Consider the following 17702-nt stretch of genomic DNA (forward strand, 5'->3'; position numbering starts at 1 on the left):
TGTTTTTCAGAGCAATTTCATTAATTTAGAAGGGCAGATAATGTACTTTAGACTACACTAGGCTAGACTAGACTATGCTTTCTGTAAAATCGTATAATTTCTTTCGTTTTTTTCTGATTAAAAATCGTTTTCGATGGACAGATTATTGACTAGACCTGTCCAGATTAGACTTTACTGTCTGTGAAATGACAGAATTTGATCCCCATTATTCTTTTGTTTCTAACAGAAACACTTCCTTTCTCTGTGCACTTTACAGACTGGACTAGATTAGACTTTATTCCATGTAAAATAACATAATTTCTGTCGTTCTTGTGGTTTTTTTCTTGTTTTTATGGGTTTGTTGTTGTTGTTGTTTTGAAAGGACAGATTAGAGATAGAGACCGTACCAGACTGAATATGGCTTTTTTGCCTGCAAAGTCACACTATTTCCTATTAAAAAGGGATAAAATATATGACAATACAAAAAGAAACCACTGTGATACGCGCATGTGTAGTCTAACTTGAGACTTGACACACGTTGGTGTGTAATTCAGTTTTGTCTGTTTTGGTGTTTGTACATTGTCACGGGTCGTGGCGTTCGTGTGTTCGTGTACATCTTCCCCCTCCCCTCTCTCTCCCTTTCTTCCTCCCCCTCCTCGCTCCCCCACTTCACTCGCTCTCTGTCCTACACCCCCTTTTCTCTTTCATGTGTTTATTCAGTTTAACGGTGAGCGTATGCATGTGCATCTGTTGGGATATGTGTGTGTGGCATTTTCGTTTTCTCGAACATTTTAAACTCTGAGCCGAGTTCTTATAGATAGTTAAGGAAGGAAGATTTCGTTTTCTTTTTGATGCCAAGCTCTCTCAAGAGACGGGTCGCCGTGCCAGCTTGTGAGCTGCTGAGTGCCGTTTGTTTGTGCCGTCAGTTGTAGGGTGTTTCCCTTGTCACCCCCTTCTTCCTCGTTGTATCTATGTGTTGGTCTCTGTGGGTCTGCTTTTTTCACCCTAGGCCACTGGTGCATCTGGGTTTACTTCGTGACATATTTTTCGTGAGTTTTCTCCGTCTGCCATAGCCTTTAACGGGACTCTGAGATATGAACCCTGGAACTCTCTTCGTTTCCCTTCTACCTTGTTCACCCCAAATGTCCCAACTCCACACTTCCGACATATCCTTTCCATTGTCCATTTCACCCTACCCTTCCCTTAACCTCGAGTCTGCGAGTGATTGACAAAGGTCTTCAGCTGTTGGGTGAAGTTTGAGTCAGGTGAACTCTGACAGTGTCATTGAGCTGAATTGATGGAGTGTCCTGCCGGACCCACGGATGAGTAGGCAGGCAGGCTTATCTGTCGGTGTGTGTCCTCATATCGGAGAAGAGGCCGATTCTGGATGCGCAACACTTCCCACAGGTGTTGCAAGGGAAAACGTCTCCAGAAGTTGAGCCCTGCTTCTTTCGCTCACGCTTCTCCTTTATGACCAGCGTTCTCTTGTTTACAAACGTCTTTATGCCACCAGAGCACAGCGTCCTCCAGCGAGAGCGGTCAAGGGCATCAGTTTCCCAGGAAGCGATGTCTATGTCACAGGCTTTGAGGTTTGTCTTCAAGGTGTCTTTGAAGCGCTTGCAGGGTCTTCCAAGTTCGCGGTGGCCTTCCTTCAGGTGGCCATACAATAGCATCTTCGGGATCCTGCTGTCTGTCATGTGGACAACGTGTCCTGTCCAGCGTAGCTGGCACTGGATCAGCAGGCTTTCGATGCTGAGCAGGCCACTCAGGCCTGGAGGTTGTAGACCCTGTCTTGCCACTTTATGCCGAGGATCTTTCGTAGACATCTCTGGTGAAACTGCTGAAGATGTTGAATGTGACGGCGATACGTCGTCCATGTTTCACACTAGTACAACAAGATGGTCAGTACAACAGCGATGTAGGTTTTGATTTTGGTGCTGAGCCTGATGCCTTTGTTGTTCCACAGCCTGTTGTTGAGTCTGCCAAAGGTGGAGCTGACCTTGGCGATGCGCAGCGTCACTTCTGCATCAAGGGCTCCGTTGCTGCATAGGGTGCTGCCAAGGTAGCAAAACGTGTCGATTGACTTGATCTCTGTGTCATCGATCTTGTCTGCAAGTGGTGGGAGGAGGCACTGGCGTTTTGTGAGCTAGCTGGTTGGTACATGGACTCAGTCTCACTGAGACTGATGAGTAGTCCAAAGCGCCTGCAGGAGGTTGAGAACCTGTCCCTCATGGGTGTGTGCAGCAAGTACGCAGTCATCAGCGAAGAGGAACTCTCTCAACAGTGCCTCAAACACCCTGGACCTAGCGTGGAGTCGCCGCAAGTTGAAAAGTTTGCCATCTGTGCGAAACTGAATGCAGATGCCCCGGTCGCAGTCTTGGAAGGCGTCAATCAGCATGGCAGAGAAGAGAGTGGAGAACTGTGTGGGTGCCAGGACGCAGCCCTGCTTCACTCCATTTACCACAGGGAACGGATCCGACATGTCAGTATTTTCCTGTACTCTCGCCTGCATGCCATCGTGGAATGAAGCAATAAGCTGGATTAGGCTCTCTGGGCAGCCAAACTTTAGGAGGATCTTCCACAGACCACGGCGCTTCACCGTGTCGAAGGCCTTAGTCATGTCTACAAAGACCTTGTGGAGCTCCTTGTTCTGCTCGCGGCACTTCTTTTGCATCTGGCGTACGGCAAACACTATGTCACATGTTCCCCTGCCTGAGTGGAAGCCGCACTGTGCTTCAGGGATGACTGTTTTGGAGACGTGGTCAACCAGTCTGTTGAGTATGATGCGGGCGAAGATCTTGCCGGCGATGCAGAGGAGAGAGATTCCACGGCGGTTATTGCAGGATGTTTTGTCTCCTTTCCGTTTGTAAATGTGGACAATTGAAGCATCCTTGAAATCCTGGGGGACCTCCCCTTTCTCCCAGATAGACTGGAGCAGGGCGGTCAGCTTGTCTGTCAGCACCTCGCCTCTATACTTGTAGATGTCGGCCTGGAATCCATCCGCTCCTGGTGCTTTTCCTGATGTTGTCAGCTTCAGGGCCTTCCGGGTCTTGGCCTTGGTGGGAGGGGCAGCTAGCGAGTCATTGACTGTGGGAGCAATTACTTCGTCAGATACGGACAAGTCCCTGTTGAGGAGGGTGTTGAAGTGATCTGCCCAGTGAGCAAGGATGTCTTTCTTGTCTGTCAGGAGGGTGGTCTGGTCCAAGGCTCGGACAGGGGTTGATCCTGTGACTCTCGGCCCATACACAGCTCGGAGACCATCATGAGGTCTCCGTGTCGTGAGCATCAGCAGCAGACTGAAGCTCTTTGGACTTTCTCTCCCACCGGGTGTTCTTCATCTCACGCAGCCTCTCCTGTACGAGTTGCTTGGTTTGCAAGTACTGGTTCTTCTTCCTCTGGCAGTCTTTATCGGAAATGTGATCCTGATGCCGTGTATGCAATGTGTTCAGGAGCTTGGAGATTCCAGCGTCGTTCTCGTCAAACTAGTCTTTGTGGCTCCTCTGTACAAAGCCGAGTGTGTCAGCTGCTGCTGTGTACACAGCATCTCTAAAGGTGCTCAATACCTCTTCTACATCAGATGCAGGAATTTCTTAGAGAGCTGCTTGGATTTGCTGCTGCAGCACGTCCTTGGTGATAGGGAGGTGGTGAATGTTCCGCTTCCTGGGGGATTCCTGTCTGGCTGGTTGGAGCTTGCGTGCAAATCTGATGTTCATCTTGCTGCCAACCAGGCGATGGTCCGACCAACAGACTGTTCCTCTCATGCAGCGTGTTATGGAAACATCACCTCTGTCCCTCTGCCGGACAATCACATAGTCCAGTATGTGCCACTGCTTGGAGTGGGGGTGCATCCATGTGTTCTTGTACTTGTCCGCTTGTTGGAAGAGGGTGTTGGTGATGGTCAGTCCATGCCGGGGCACAGAGCGAGAGCAAAAGCAGTCCGTTAGGGTTGCACTTGCCAGTGCGTGCTGTCCTGGGATTTTTGGCCACGAGGAGAAGTCTACGCCGACGCGGGCATTGAAATTCCGAAGGATGATCAGTCTGTCCTCCCTGTCTACTGCTGAAATGATGCGTCTGAGCTCCTCGTAGAAAGCTTCTTTGATGTCATCAGGGTTGGGCATCGTCGGGGCATAGCAGCTGATGACTGTGGAGAAGCGGTCCTCGGACAGCTTCAGACGCAGGGTCATCAGCTTATCGTTTATCCCACGTGGAAAGCTGTCAAGCTGTCGTGCAAGTTTGGTTTGTATGGCATAGCCCACGCATGAGGTTCTTGGGGTGCTGTCTGGCTACCCAATGCAGTAGAAGGCGTAGCTCCCTTCAACGTCCTCCAGCTGGGTTTCACCGGCAAACCTGGTTTCGCTCAGGACTGCTATATCCACCTGGTAGCGATCAAGCATTCTAGCAATTAGCACTGTGCGCCTTTCTGGTCTGTCGTCTCTGTCCAAAAGGGTGCGAACATTCCAGGCACCCAGAGTCAGGGCATTACTCCTGGTTCTCTTCTTCTGTTGTTTTCCACCGCTAGTGTTGAATGTCCAAGTAGGTGCGGTTTCCTATTAGGTAATAGGTGAGGCAGTCTTTGTTTAGGGATCCTTTTATCTCCCCTTCCCCGCGTGGGGAGAGCAGTGCTGTCCCTACAAAAGGCTGCTGTGATGCTGTGGGAGGATACGGGCGCCGCATCTGCCCCAGTCTACGGCGGACGACCATCACCCCACAGCCGCCTGCGTGCAGAGTCGTGACTTGGAACTGCCAGCAGCATCCTCTGCCTGTCCCCGTTACCACTTCTCCATCACTGCAGAGCTTGGGAAAGCTGGGTGTTGAAGGGCTAGCTTGTGTTCCGACATTAGGCTGGTTGCCTGACCAGCACATGTGACTTTTTTTTTAGTGAAGAAGAGTTGTGCAGTCCCTTCCCACCTTCTCGCCTACCGACGCTCGGAGTCCCGCAGGTGCAGATACTGCCACATGTAGAACGGCATCAGCAGGTGCAGGTTTTTCATCGGAGTTCCGTCTCCTAGGAGGACTTCCAGCCAAGGATAAGAGCTCCTCCCGCCCTTTAGTCATCCTCTTCCGCCTTCACAGCCGTTGGGAAAGGTTTCCTCCTCCGCCTGGTCCGTCGTTGGGAGACTTCACATGCGGCAGGTAGTACTGGGTTACATGGTACCAGTAGCAAGGGCTATGCCCCTGACCTGACGACAACTGAGCTGAACTAAAGCTGCAGCTAAAACATGTTGACTATATGACGTAAAGAACTGAGGCTGAAGATCGTGCTGTAATTGGGTAGGGGGTAAATGTTGTGTTCTTCGATTTATCACGCTTTCTTTCTTTTTTGCGATCACAGTAGAGAACCGAGCTAATTTATTTTTCTGTCTCTGTGTTTGTTGTCAGGACATTAGCTAAGTTGGGCAAGTGTGTGTGTGTGTGTGTGTGTGTGTGTGTGTGTGTGTGTGTGTGTGTGTGTGTGTGTGTGTGTGTGTGTGTGTGTGTGTGTGTGTGTGTGTGTAGGCCGGGGAAGGTACATGGGCAACACCTTATAGGTTGTAACATACAGGATGCGGCCTCTTTCGCCTCATTTCAGCAATATGATATCGCGAATCATCAACTGACTGCACGATTCCAACAGAGACAAAACTTTTCAATCAAGATGTTTGCCTTTGACTTGAATTGTGCGTATATCAATTTCACTTAAATGAGTATCCTCTTTAGAATGATTTAATGAAATAAACACTTCGATGATGTAATTAGTGCTAGAAGTTCGTCTTCTTCACTTTAAGACAAGAATGTCATGCCGTTTGTAAAACCCAAATCAAACATTCTGGCAACGAACCAAGAAAACCCACTAACAACTTGGGTATTGACAAAAACGTATTTCCTGAGATTGTTTTCAAAATATACCATGGACACACACACACACACACACACACACACACACACACACACACACACACACACACACAACCAAAGCACAGGGACATTACACAGACTCATGCTGTGTGTAAACTCAAACGTGAGCCAAAAATGTTTTGATGTGTGAATTATAAACTAGGACAGACCAGACGAGAATTGAATGTCCACAAAAACATTATTTCGTTCTTCTCTTTTTCATGTTATATATTATTTTTTCTATCAGGAACACATTTTGATGGGTAAATAATAACTTACATTACATTTGATTGCCCATAAAATCACAAAATGTATTTCTTTCTTTTTTTTCTTTTAATTTTTTTTTTTTAAAGAAGCAGATATGAACAGGAACAGTTCCTTTTGATGGGTAGATTAGGGACTAGACTAGATTTTATTGTCTGTAAAATTACAGAATTTCTTCTGGTTTTTGTTGTTGTTGTTCTTTTACTAACAGGAATAAAACAAATTGATGGGCAGATCACGAAGGGTGCGTGCACGAGCAGCAATGTGTGAAGGTGGATGGACGCGTCTTCAGTCACGATGGCAAAGGCTCTTGCACCGAACTGTTCTGTCGCAAAGACAGTAAAACGTCCCCACCTGTCTTCGAATTTGACGCTGTCGTAGTAGGTACGTATAAAACCACAGCGAACAGACGATTGAACGCATGGACGCACTCAGTGGTGCATTGGGTGCTAGTCTATCAGACAAGACGATAAAACCCAGTATGCTCTTCGCTGCACGAGAAAAGAAACCCAAGGCAACAAAAGGGTTGTCCCTGAAAAAAAAAGAATAAAAGACAAATCCTCTTTGATATTAAAACGAATAGACCTGTAAACATGAAAGGAAAAAAGAAACGGCAACGCTTCTGGGAGGAAATACACTCTACGTGTGGGAGGGTAGCCTGAATTTCACACAAAGAAATCTGACGTGGTAAAAATTGATTATGTAAAAATGAGAAAATGAAAATACTTTTCTTGAGATATTCTCCCTTCGCAACCACAAACAGGGTCATATGTCGTAATCTCGTCTCTCTCTGTCTCTGTCTCTGTCTCTGTCTCTCTCTCTCTCTCTCTCTCTCTCTCTCTCTCTTTCTCTCTGTGTGTGTGTGTGTGTGTGTGTGTGTGTGTGTGTGTGTGTGTGTGTGTGTGTGTTCATTTACAGGCTGCCGTGCTGACGGAAAGTGCTACACAGAAGGAACCGGGCCAGATGATGAGGATGGCTGTACGAAACAAAAATGTCTGTTTGACTCTGAAGCAGGACACCTCAAGATGAAGAACGTGTTTACAGGTGTGTGCTGTGTAACACCTGTGGACTGGACTGGCTCTGGTGTTATTTGTCAGATGCAAGGAAATAAAAACATGTTGAGTTTATTTGCAAGATGCAATGAAACAGAGTTATTATTATTTCTTTCTGCAGTAGTGTTGTGTGTAACTACAAAGCCATGACAGGAATGCCATATAGCAGAACACAGCAACACATCATGCAGGGAACATCCAGCAAGCAGGAGTGAGACAGAGTCATTGTCTCTGAGATATTTCAAACATATGGTCTGATTTCAAACGAAATAGTTTTGGAGATTCCTGTCAAAAGTGACATTGTGACTGATGAAATGTCTCTGCATTTACTGTTGATTACTTACTCTGACTGCTTCCAGAAGGCGGTTGCATGTGCACATCTCCGAAATATGTGTTAATTGTGTCTTTCTCATTATGGCAACAAAAGCATCTGTTATCAGTTTTGACTCCCATGTGTAACAGAACTACATTGGTGGCAATTATTTTGTGTATTATTCGTATCTGAAACCAATTTAACTTAATTTCCTGAATATCATGAATCATTTTGAGTTTCTTCATCCAGTTAACTTCTGTACACAGTTTGTCATTTCATTTCTTACAAAATTTTGTTTCTACATCACCCTTTCCAAGAACATCACAATACAAGCCTGTTCCTCTCTTCACTGAGTGTATCGGATGTAATGCTCTGAAGTAATTTGATTTGCAATTGTTTTCTAAACGTATATGTGATGTTCGAACGAGGGCTTTTATCCATTTAATAACTGCAGCATAGTTTAGAAAATTAGTTCCAAAATGGTACTTATTGATGAAATCAGTATATGTCAGTAAGTTTCCATTTTCAATGCACATGTCAGCAATGAAGTAAGCATTCTTATTAATCCATTTGTTCCGCCTTAGTGAAATGTTTATATTCAGTTTATCATTTAAAAGAATTGGATCTACTAATGTTTCAGTTTGATTTGTGAGCTTGACTTTGTCAAAGAAATGTTTATATGCTTGAAATGTGTCTTTCCAAAATAGGTTGTCGTTATATGCACTGAACAAAATATTTGGTCCAAATTTCTCTAGGGTTTCTATATTTGGATGCATTGATCACGGAACCAATCTCCACTTATGATTAATTTTGTAGTTTTTAGTTTTCTTATCCAACTTAATTTTAAAGCATGCATAAAGCAAGTTATTCCTCCCTCCTCTATTCTTTTTCTTGCTACCTTTCTATTAATACGGATTTGTTTTTGATTCCACACAAATTTTAAGCTAAGTTCATGTAATGCTTGCATAAATTCATCTGGTGGGTTAGTCAAAAGTATCCATAGATAGATGATTTTTGATAGGATTAAATATTTTAGAGCTGTTATTCTACCTAATGGTGTTCAAATTCGTTTGATCCCAACTTTGTACAGTTGTTTAATTTCCATAAATATTTCAGTGTAATTTATATTTTCACAGTCTGCAAGGTCAACAGTAAGCCATACTCCTAACATTTTAAACTTCTGGGGTTCCATTCCATTTTAAGGTTAGGTAAATACTTTTTTGTCGATTTTCTTTCTCTTCCTAACCAGATAGGTGATGTTTTCTCATAATTCATATTTAACCCTGTTTATCTTTTTAACACTCTAATTGTTTCGTCAAAGGAATGTCTTTGTAAACGTTGTGTATAATCGGCAAATTGTGCTATTTTTGAGTTCGGTCTGGTTTACAGGTATACCCTTAATGTTTCTATTTTGTCTTATATTAGCCAAGAATTCAGCACACAAGAAGAAGAAATAAGGTGAGATAGGATAACCTTGTCTGCAGCCTCTACTAATTTCAAACCATTTATGTGTCTGTCCATTTAGTATTACAGTGGCCTTAATGTTTTTATAAAATGTTTCAATCCAGTTACAAATACAATCCCCAAATCCAAACGTTATAATTACTTTCAACATAAAACCCCAGTCAATTGTATCAAAGGCCTTTTCAAAGTCAATACATGATAACAACACTGGCATATTTGTCTTATTCAAACAGTACATTAAATCGTATATTAGTCTTATCTCCAATGTATCTTCCAAGTACAAAACCTGTTTGGTCTTCACCAATTAGACTACGCAATACTAATTTGATTCTAGCTGCTATGCACCCAGACCCTATTTTGTACACAACAGTAATAGGCCTCCAGTTCTTAATAAATTCTTTTGGCCTATCCCCCTTTGGATTGCAAATAATAATTCCTTCTTTTTGGGTAGCGGAGAGTTCTTTTCTTTCTGATCCTTCGTTGAGTGACCTTCCTACAAACACCCCAATTTGCTTCCAAAAATTGTGAAGAATTCGCAAGTGAAACCATTACTCCCGGGGCTCTTGTTATTCTTCATATTTTGAAGTACAGCGGTTGCTTTTTTCATGTTATTTTCCTTCTAAAGTAGCTGAAACATCCTCAGTAAGTTTTGGAAGATTTTCTACTATTTCATTTATATTACAATCTTCTACATTTCGTTTTCCATATAACTGCTGATACAAAAAAAATTCTACTTCACGTTTTATGTCCTTGGAATCTGTTACGGTATTACCATGTTTATGTTGCGATTTAATCGTTTGCTTGCTTACATAATTTTTCTAGACTACAATAATAATCCGTTATCTTTTCCCCCTGAGAGATCCACCCAGCTCTTGATCTTAGTAGCACCCCGTCCATTTTCTTTTCTTCTTCTTATTATTATTATTATTATTCTCATCATCATCAACTTTATTATTATCATTGACCAGGATCAGGCTGCTTCGATCTGACCACCAACACGTGCAGCTATGGGAAATGGCAGACGTACACACTGGGTGGCTGCATCAAAAACAGATGTAACGCTGCCAAGAATGGGAAATGGCTGACGCGCTACAGAAATACAAGTAATGGAGATAGATAGATAGATAGATAGATAGATAGATAGATAGATAGACAGACAGACAGAGAGTTTGACATAGATAGACACACACACACACACACACACACACACACACACACACACGCACGCACGCACACGCACACACGCACGCACGCACACACACGCACACACACATAAATACATATATATGTATATATATATATAAAATATATATACACATCTATATATATCTATATATATATACATCTATATATACATAGTACACGCATGTCTATATATCTGTGTGTGTGTGTGTGTGTGTGTGTGTGTGTGTGTGTGTGTGTGTGTGTGTGTGAAAGAGAGAAGAGAGAGAGAGAGAGGCAGACAGACAAAGACATCGACGTGAACACTATCCGAAGTGAGCTAGTGTCTGTTGTTTCAATGCCAACAAGGGGCACATTAGATTAACTATATTGCATTGCATTGCATTGTGTTGCGTTACTTTTAATTATCTATTGATAAATGTGAATTCATTCATTGTAGAACTAATTGGGTCTTAGGTGATGTGCCCTGATGTCTAATGATTATCTAATACAGAACTGATGCAGGTCAATGTCTGGATGTTGGCCTGTTTCAGGAAAGTGCAAACCAATCTCGAGAGGATGTAAAACCACAGATGGACTGCCAGGTGATCTTTTTGTCTCTGTCTCTCTCTCTCTCTCTGTCTATGTCTCTGTCTCTCTCTCTCTCTCCCATCTCCCTCTCTCTCCCTTTCTCCCTTTCTTTCTAAGTTATGTCAAAGTTTCATATAAATGAGCAGTTAATCAAAATCAATCAATCAAAAACACTTTATTAATCCACATGGAAATTAAGTTGTGCAATCACAGGCTCATTGTAAACACTGGCATAAAATCATGCGCAACATAAGAAGAGATTAAAACTAGTCAAATAAGAATTCCCAATAGCTGACGATATACTAACCCCCCCACCCCCCAAACACACATACTCATGTTAAGACAATAGGGTATTGCACAACAATATTAACAAATGAAAACATCCAACAAAAAAAGGGTATAAGATTACTAAAAATGACATGCGCGCACGCACGCACACACACCCACACACACATACACACGCACACACACACACACACACACACACACACACACACACACACACACACACACACACACACACACACACACACACACGTTAAGACCATAAGGTATTGTACAACAATACATAAATAAAAACATCAAGGGAATAAATCGTATATATAAGTAAAATGCACACACACACACACACACACACACACACACACACACACACACACACACACACACACACACACACAAACAACGTATGCATGCACATGACATATGTCACGCCAATAAGATTAGAACATTAACATTAAGATACATGAAATCCAAGTAAAATAAGAAAATATTTAAAAATCACTTCCGATCACACACACACAAAAATGCTTGCTTGCCCGTGCTCACCCGCTCAGTCCCACATGCACGCATAATGTCTGCTCCCATACTCTCGTCTGCTGGTGAAGTTCAGGTGTTGCTGTGGCGAGGGGGCTTGGGGGGTGGGAGGGTTCACTTAGTGTATTGGATGTTTTGATTGTGTGCGCGAATGGCTGTAGGAATAAATGAATTAATGTATCGAGATGTTCTTGCGCGTGGCGCTCTAAACCTACCACTTATGTCTGACCTTCTGCTATTAATGTCATCATGTAGTGGGTGTCTTACGTCGGTCAAAATTGTTATTAGTCTGTCAGTCAGTTTTCTATTGTGCATGTCGCTAAAGGTGTCTTGTCTTATACCCACCACCCCACCCGCTTTCCTAATGACTTTTTCCAACCTGTCTTTGTCATGTTTGGTCAGGTTTCCCCCCCAGCACACGGCTCCGTATGTTAAAACACTACAGACAACAGATGTGTAAAACATTTGGAGCATCTGCTTGCATACATTAAAAGATTTCATTTTTCTAAGACAGTACATGCGACTGTTGCTCTTTTTAATGAGTGCAGTTGAGTTTTCATTCCAAGACAGCTTATTGTCGATTATCACACCGAGATATTTGTATGAGTCTACTTGTTCGACCACTTCATTTTTTGTGATGATTTTACTTAAAGTTGATTTCTTTTTTCTGAAGTCGATTACAAGCTCTTTGGTTTTGCCAACATTCAGCTCAAGGAAATTTTCTTCACACCAGTTCACAAACCTGTCAATTTCTCTTCGGTAGTCAGTGTCATCGTCATCAGTAATAAGTCCTGTCAGTGCGGAGTCATCTGCAAACTTAACGAGGGGACACGAATTGGTCAGACTTCTGCATTCAGCCGTATACAAGGTAAAAAGAAAAGGCGAGAGGACTGTACCTTGTGGTGCACCTGTGTCTGTGAAAGAGACAGTAGACATAAAATCATTTAATTTTACAAATTGAGGCCTTTTAGTAAGATAGTCTAAAACCCATAAAATCGTCGGAAAAGCGAGTCCCATGTGCATCAGCTTTTTTGCTAAGAGGTGAGGTTGAATTGTATTAAAAGCACTAGAAAAATCAAAGAACATCAAGCGGACACAGGTATTTGATTTGTCTAGGTGCTCATAGATTTTGTTCAAGACAAACAGTATTGCATCATCCGTACATCTGTTTCTCCTGTATGCAAATTGCAAGGGATCTAAAAATGGTTTGACAGACTCCTGCAAATAGACAAATATCACTCTCTCAAAAACTTTCATCACAGCAGATGTCAGTGCTACAGGACGGAGGTCATTCATACATGAAACATGTGTTTTCTTAGGTACAGGTATAATGCAGGAAGTTTCCCAGATAGATGGTATTTTGCATTCACTAAGAGACTGATTAAAAATAATTGTTAAAATCTGGTAGAGCTGAGCTGCACAGTATTTCAGTGTATTTGATCGGATCATATCAGGACCAGGTGCTTTGTTTGGTTTCACTCGTTTTAATTGTGAAAGCACTTCCTCTTCAGACACAACAATGCATTCGTCCTTCTTAACATTTAAAATATCACTTAAATCTTGTCTTTCTGCGCTAAAATCGTGACACTCAAAACGAGCAAAAAAGTCATTCAGTTTGTTTGCTTCTTCTTCTGATGATGATAAAACCGTTTCTTTCCCCCCCCCCCCCCCCCCTTCCTACCTTTGTATCCACTCATTAGTTTCATCCCTTCCCACACCCCTTTCATGTTGTTGCTGAGTAATTTGTTTTCTATTTTCCGCTTATAGTTTTCTCTGCCCTCTTGCAAGTCTTTCTTAACCTGTCTTTGTGCTTCCCTAATCTCTTCTTTTACCCCTCTCTTAAAAGCATTTTTCTTAGCATTAAGAGTACCTTTGATCCGTTTCGAAATCCAGGGTTTGTTGTTGGCAAAAATTTTAACATCTCTAGCTGGAACAACACAATCTTCACAAAACTTAATGTAATCTGTAACTGTATCTGCTAATTCACATACATTGTCCGTGGCCTCAACAAACACATTCCAGTCTGTGCACTCAAAACAGCCTCTTAAGGTGTCAATGGAGTCAGCTGACCAGTCACGCACTGACACTTTCACAGGCGGCTGATGTTTCACTAAAGGTCTGTAACGTGGCAACAGATAGGTTAGGCTGTGGTCAGAACGTCCAAGGGGTGGCAGCTGTACAGAAGAATAAGAATCCGGTACATTAGAATAAAACAAATCAATTGTCTTGTTCTCGCGGGTTGGGACAGTAACATGCTGGTAAAAATTTGGAAGTGTCTTTTTAAGAGAACAGTGATAAAATTCCCCGGTTAAAAGTTTCAAAGAGTCAGGTGCCTTTGCCTCAATATCGTGTATGTGGCTGGCAATTGCGTTCTCTGCTTCACTCGCACTGGCTTTGGGGTGAATATACACAACTGTCAGTTGCACATGAGAAAATTCTCGTGGCAAATAGTATGGCCTGATTCCAAGGGTCATGAACTCTAACACAGGTGAGCATTCCTTTTGTGTGACAGTGATATTGTTTGAATGACACCATTGTTTGTTGATAAAAACACCCACCCCACCTCCCCCCTTCTTCCCCGCATCTTCAGTCCTATCCCCCCTGAATAAACTAAAACCATCTAACGACGCTTGTTCATCAGCAATAAAACTGTTTAGCCACGTTTCTGTAAAACACATTAAACTGCACGTTTTAAAATCGGAACAGGATAAAATGTTGGCCGAAAGTTCGTCTGTTTTGTTTCTGAGTGATTGCACATTGCCCTCGATCACAGTTGGTAGATAGGGTTTATATTTTCTGACCTTGTTTCTGGCTCTGACACCACCCTTCCGACCTCGTCTGCGGGGCTTTAGCTCCTTTGGAAGATCGAGACGAGGTCGGATCTTGGACAGTGCAGACGACCGAAGTCGAAGTAGGTCCGCCATGTTGTAGTGAGTGGGCGCGGCAAGCCAGTCATGGTTGACACCGGTTGTTTGGCTAAAACAGCCACACACAGACAGGAGCAGCAACAGCAGGCACACCACAACACACTTGGAACAGTCACACACCATCTTGCACAAGTATAAAAAGGCTAATACAGGTAAAACTCCACAAAACACTAAAAAGCACGAGCCTGCAAAAACACCGTGTCGCCACTGAGCGCAGCGCCACCTGTACTATTATGAAGCGGTTCAGAATATAATGTGATATTTTGATATTTCATACATATTCAGCATATACAACCTTCACACAGACAGGCCAATCCTCTCGAAACCTGGAGAGGGTCAGGCTGGTGTTCTCCTGACCCACTCCCGGGAGGGTCACTACCTTGTCGTGGTCGGGAGGCTTAGTGGCCAGTGATCGAGCGAGCTATGTCGGCGGGGGCATCAGTGCTTCTTGGGGTTTGGTGCTCTGATCCCAGGTCTTAATTGACAGCCTACATAGCCATCGTAGCTGTCAGGGCTGAATAAGTGGTGGTTTTGTACTGATGCCCCTGACAGGGCTTCCCATGCCAAACAGGTCGTGAGTGAGGCCCAAACTAAACGTGACCCACTGTCCCTTTCGCTGTTCTCTATTCTTCTTTTTACTGCCTCTTTTCTGTCCTCAGCTCCCCATCAAGCCTTCTTTTCCACATTCTTTTTTTCTCTGCGGCCTTCTTTAGGCCTGCCGTGTTTGCCGTGCGGCGCGACCTGTGATGGAGGGGAATGAGATCCTGGGGATTGAGAGAGCACGCTGCTCTCAACACATCCCTTTGGCTCGGACCTCTCCTAAGACAGGCGGCACACATTGGCCCGTGTGTGTCAATCGGCTACCCCTTCGTGGGGCTGGGTCAAGACTGGCGGTTTAGTGGCTGACGAAGGTAACCCCCGTAGTGCTCAGTTCTCTGTCCCCGGGAGCTGGGCATGATCGGGGGGGAACACGTTGGAGCTGGACTGTTGGTCGTATATCCCTCCCGAAACCTGGAAGGGGTCAAGCTGGTGTTCCCTTGACCCTGGCCCCTAAGTTGGACCCCATGGTGGGTGGGTAAGGGAGGGATAATTTACATTTTTTTCAACATGACTTCCAAAAAATCACACACCCCTAACTCGGGTAAAAGACGAAGACAGGGAACGGACGACTCAGACTCCGATTCAGAGGTCGTTGAGACCTCTGGATTTTGGCCATCGCGGCTGGTGATGGAGGGCGCTGATGACGACAAGCCGTTGTCGGCTCTCAGCCCCTTCGCTGTCCAGAAGGGCTTTCAGTGTCTGGCAGGATCGCTGAAGTCCATCAAGAGGCTGAGGAGCGGAGCGTTTTTAGTTCAGACGGAGTCCAAAAGGCAGACACAGCTCCTTCTCAAGGCGACCACTTTCGTGGATAGGCCGGTGAAGGTTTCCCCTCACAAAGGTCTCAACTGCTCAAAGGGGGTCATCAGATGGCCGGAGTTGAAAGGTGTGTCTGAGGCTGAAATTAAGAGCGAGCTGTCCTCTCAGGGAGTGACCGACGTGTACAGGGTGACGGTGAGGAAGGGGTTGGACAGAATCCCGACCAACACTTTCTTCCTCACCTTCTGCTGCCCGGATGTCCCCAAGGAAGGAAGGAATTTTAGTTTAATGTCCCGTCACACATATCGGTGATTGAAGACATTTTGTAAAAGTATTTATGAATACATCTGAGTATTATCGGTTAGAAGGGGTGGGAGATGTGGATGAATGGAGGGTTTGGGGAAACTGGGCAAATGAGGGTAAAAATGTGGGTGAAATTTGAAAGAAAAACAAAACAAACAAACAAACAAACAAACAAAAAAAACCCTCTAAATACAGTTACAGGAAATTACTTAAAGGACTTCGTAAAAGAGAAGTCGTTAAACTGACAAGCGAAACAACTGATAATGAATGCAAAAAGTCAAAAACATCAACGTTCTCAGTCACTTGTGAAGACACACTTTCGTGTACAAAAGGCTTCATCAAGCTACAGTGAAAAATTATATGCTCAATTGTCAGGTTATTAAAGCATATACACTTGACATTAGAACAATACTTGGTCCGTAATGAATTTGATAATAGTCTGAGAGCTAAGCTCAGAATTGGTCTGCGAATCGGACCAAAGTCTGAGAGAGTCAACTGACGAGGTTTTAGACTTGAATTCAAGCACCTATAAAAGTCTCTTTCTAGTATATTGCTTATTTCCTTGTATGACAATGGGCAATATACTTTTATACTATCTATATGATTTTTTGCTCCCCTTTTTGCTGCCCTATCTGCTTGGTCGTTATAACGGAATCCAGTGTGGGATGGTATCCAACAAAAATCAACATTTGTACCCTTCACAAATAGGGAGTGCAATAAATACCTAATTTCAAAAAATAAATCTTCTCTTTGATTATTCTCAAAAAGGAGCAAACCTTTTAAGACAGATTGAGAATCAACACAAAATAGGATATTACTTATTATGATTGGTATATCAACAAGATGATTTAAAGCCATAAGGATGGCCACCAATTCAGCTGTAAAAATTGAATGTCCCTTACCTAAATAATATGATTTTTCTGTTTTTAGGTCAGGAATGACAAAAGCAGATCCTGCACTGCTATCATCCAGGACCGAGCCATCAGTGTAAACTTTTAAATGATAATCAAAATTTTCTTCTAATTCAATTCTGACAGATGCTGCTATTATATGTGGAGATTCTCCTTTTGTTGTGTCAGAAGCACATATGTTGACGTTTGCTTTTGTTAACTCCCAGGGAGGGACAGGTGGCACCAGAACACGAGGTGCCATATCATGCAAATCAATGTCTGAAGAATTTAAAATATCTGACACATATGTGCGAATGGTTTGTAGATTTGAATTATTTTGTGCATTTTTTGGAAAATCAATATCAGACCTAATATTTAATTCCTCAAAATCATCCACTGCTGTACATCTCACAATATATTTAGCAGAACTTAATTTTCTGATTTCATCTAGTGGTAGAATACCCGCAAGCTTATAGGCTTCTGAGGTCTTAGTATGCACAGGTACCCCTAAAGCCAGTTTCACAGCTTTACTGTCAATTATTCGCAGCTTCTTTAGGAACGTCGGCGGGGCAGAAAAGAAAATTTCTTGACCGTAGGTCAATCTTGATCTTACGAGAGATGTCGCTAAATGTAAAAGAATTTTGGAGTCTTGTCCCCAAGGAGAGTGACTTACAATTTTTAAGAAATTTAAACTTTTAACTGCTTTAGTCAC

General features: G+C 43.3%; 1 protein-coding gene across 1 annotated transcript in view; it reads left to right on the top strand.

The window, feature by feature from the left end:
• LOC143286503 (uncharacterized) overlaps positions 1–17702 on the top strand; it is a 69457-nt gene that overhangs the window by 24462 nt on the left and 27293 nt on the right. Inside the window, exons 7-10 of the mRNA XM_076594081.1 lie at positions 6352–6501; positions 7036–7161; positions 9915–10049; positions 10662–10712. Coding sequence (XP_076450196.1) covers positions 6352–6501; positions 7036–7161; positions 9915–10049; positions 10662–10712 — 462 coding nt within the window. The remainder of the gene's footprint in view (positions 1–6351; positions 6502–7035; positions 7162–9914; positions 10050–10661; positions 10713–17702) is intronic.

Source organism: Babylonia areolata, chromosome 10 (genome assembly GCF_041734735.1).
Source record: "Babylonia areolata isolate BAREFJ2019XMU chromosome 10, ASM4173473v1, whole genome shotgun sequence".
Lineage (NCBI taxonomy): Eukaryota > Metazoa > Mollusca > Gastropoda > Neogastropoda > Buccinidae > Babylonia > Babylonia areolata.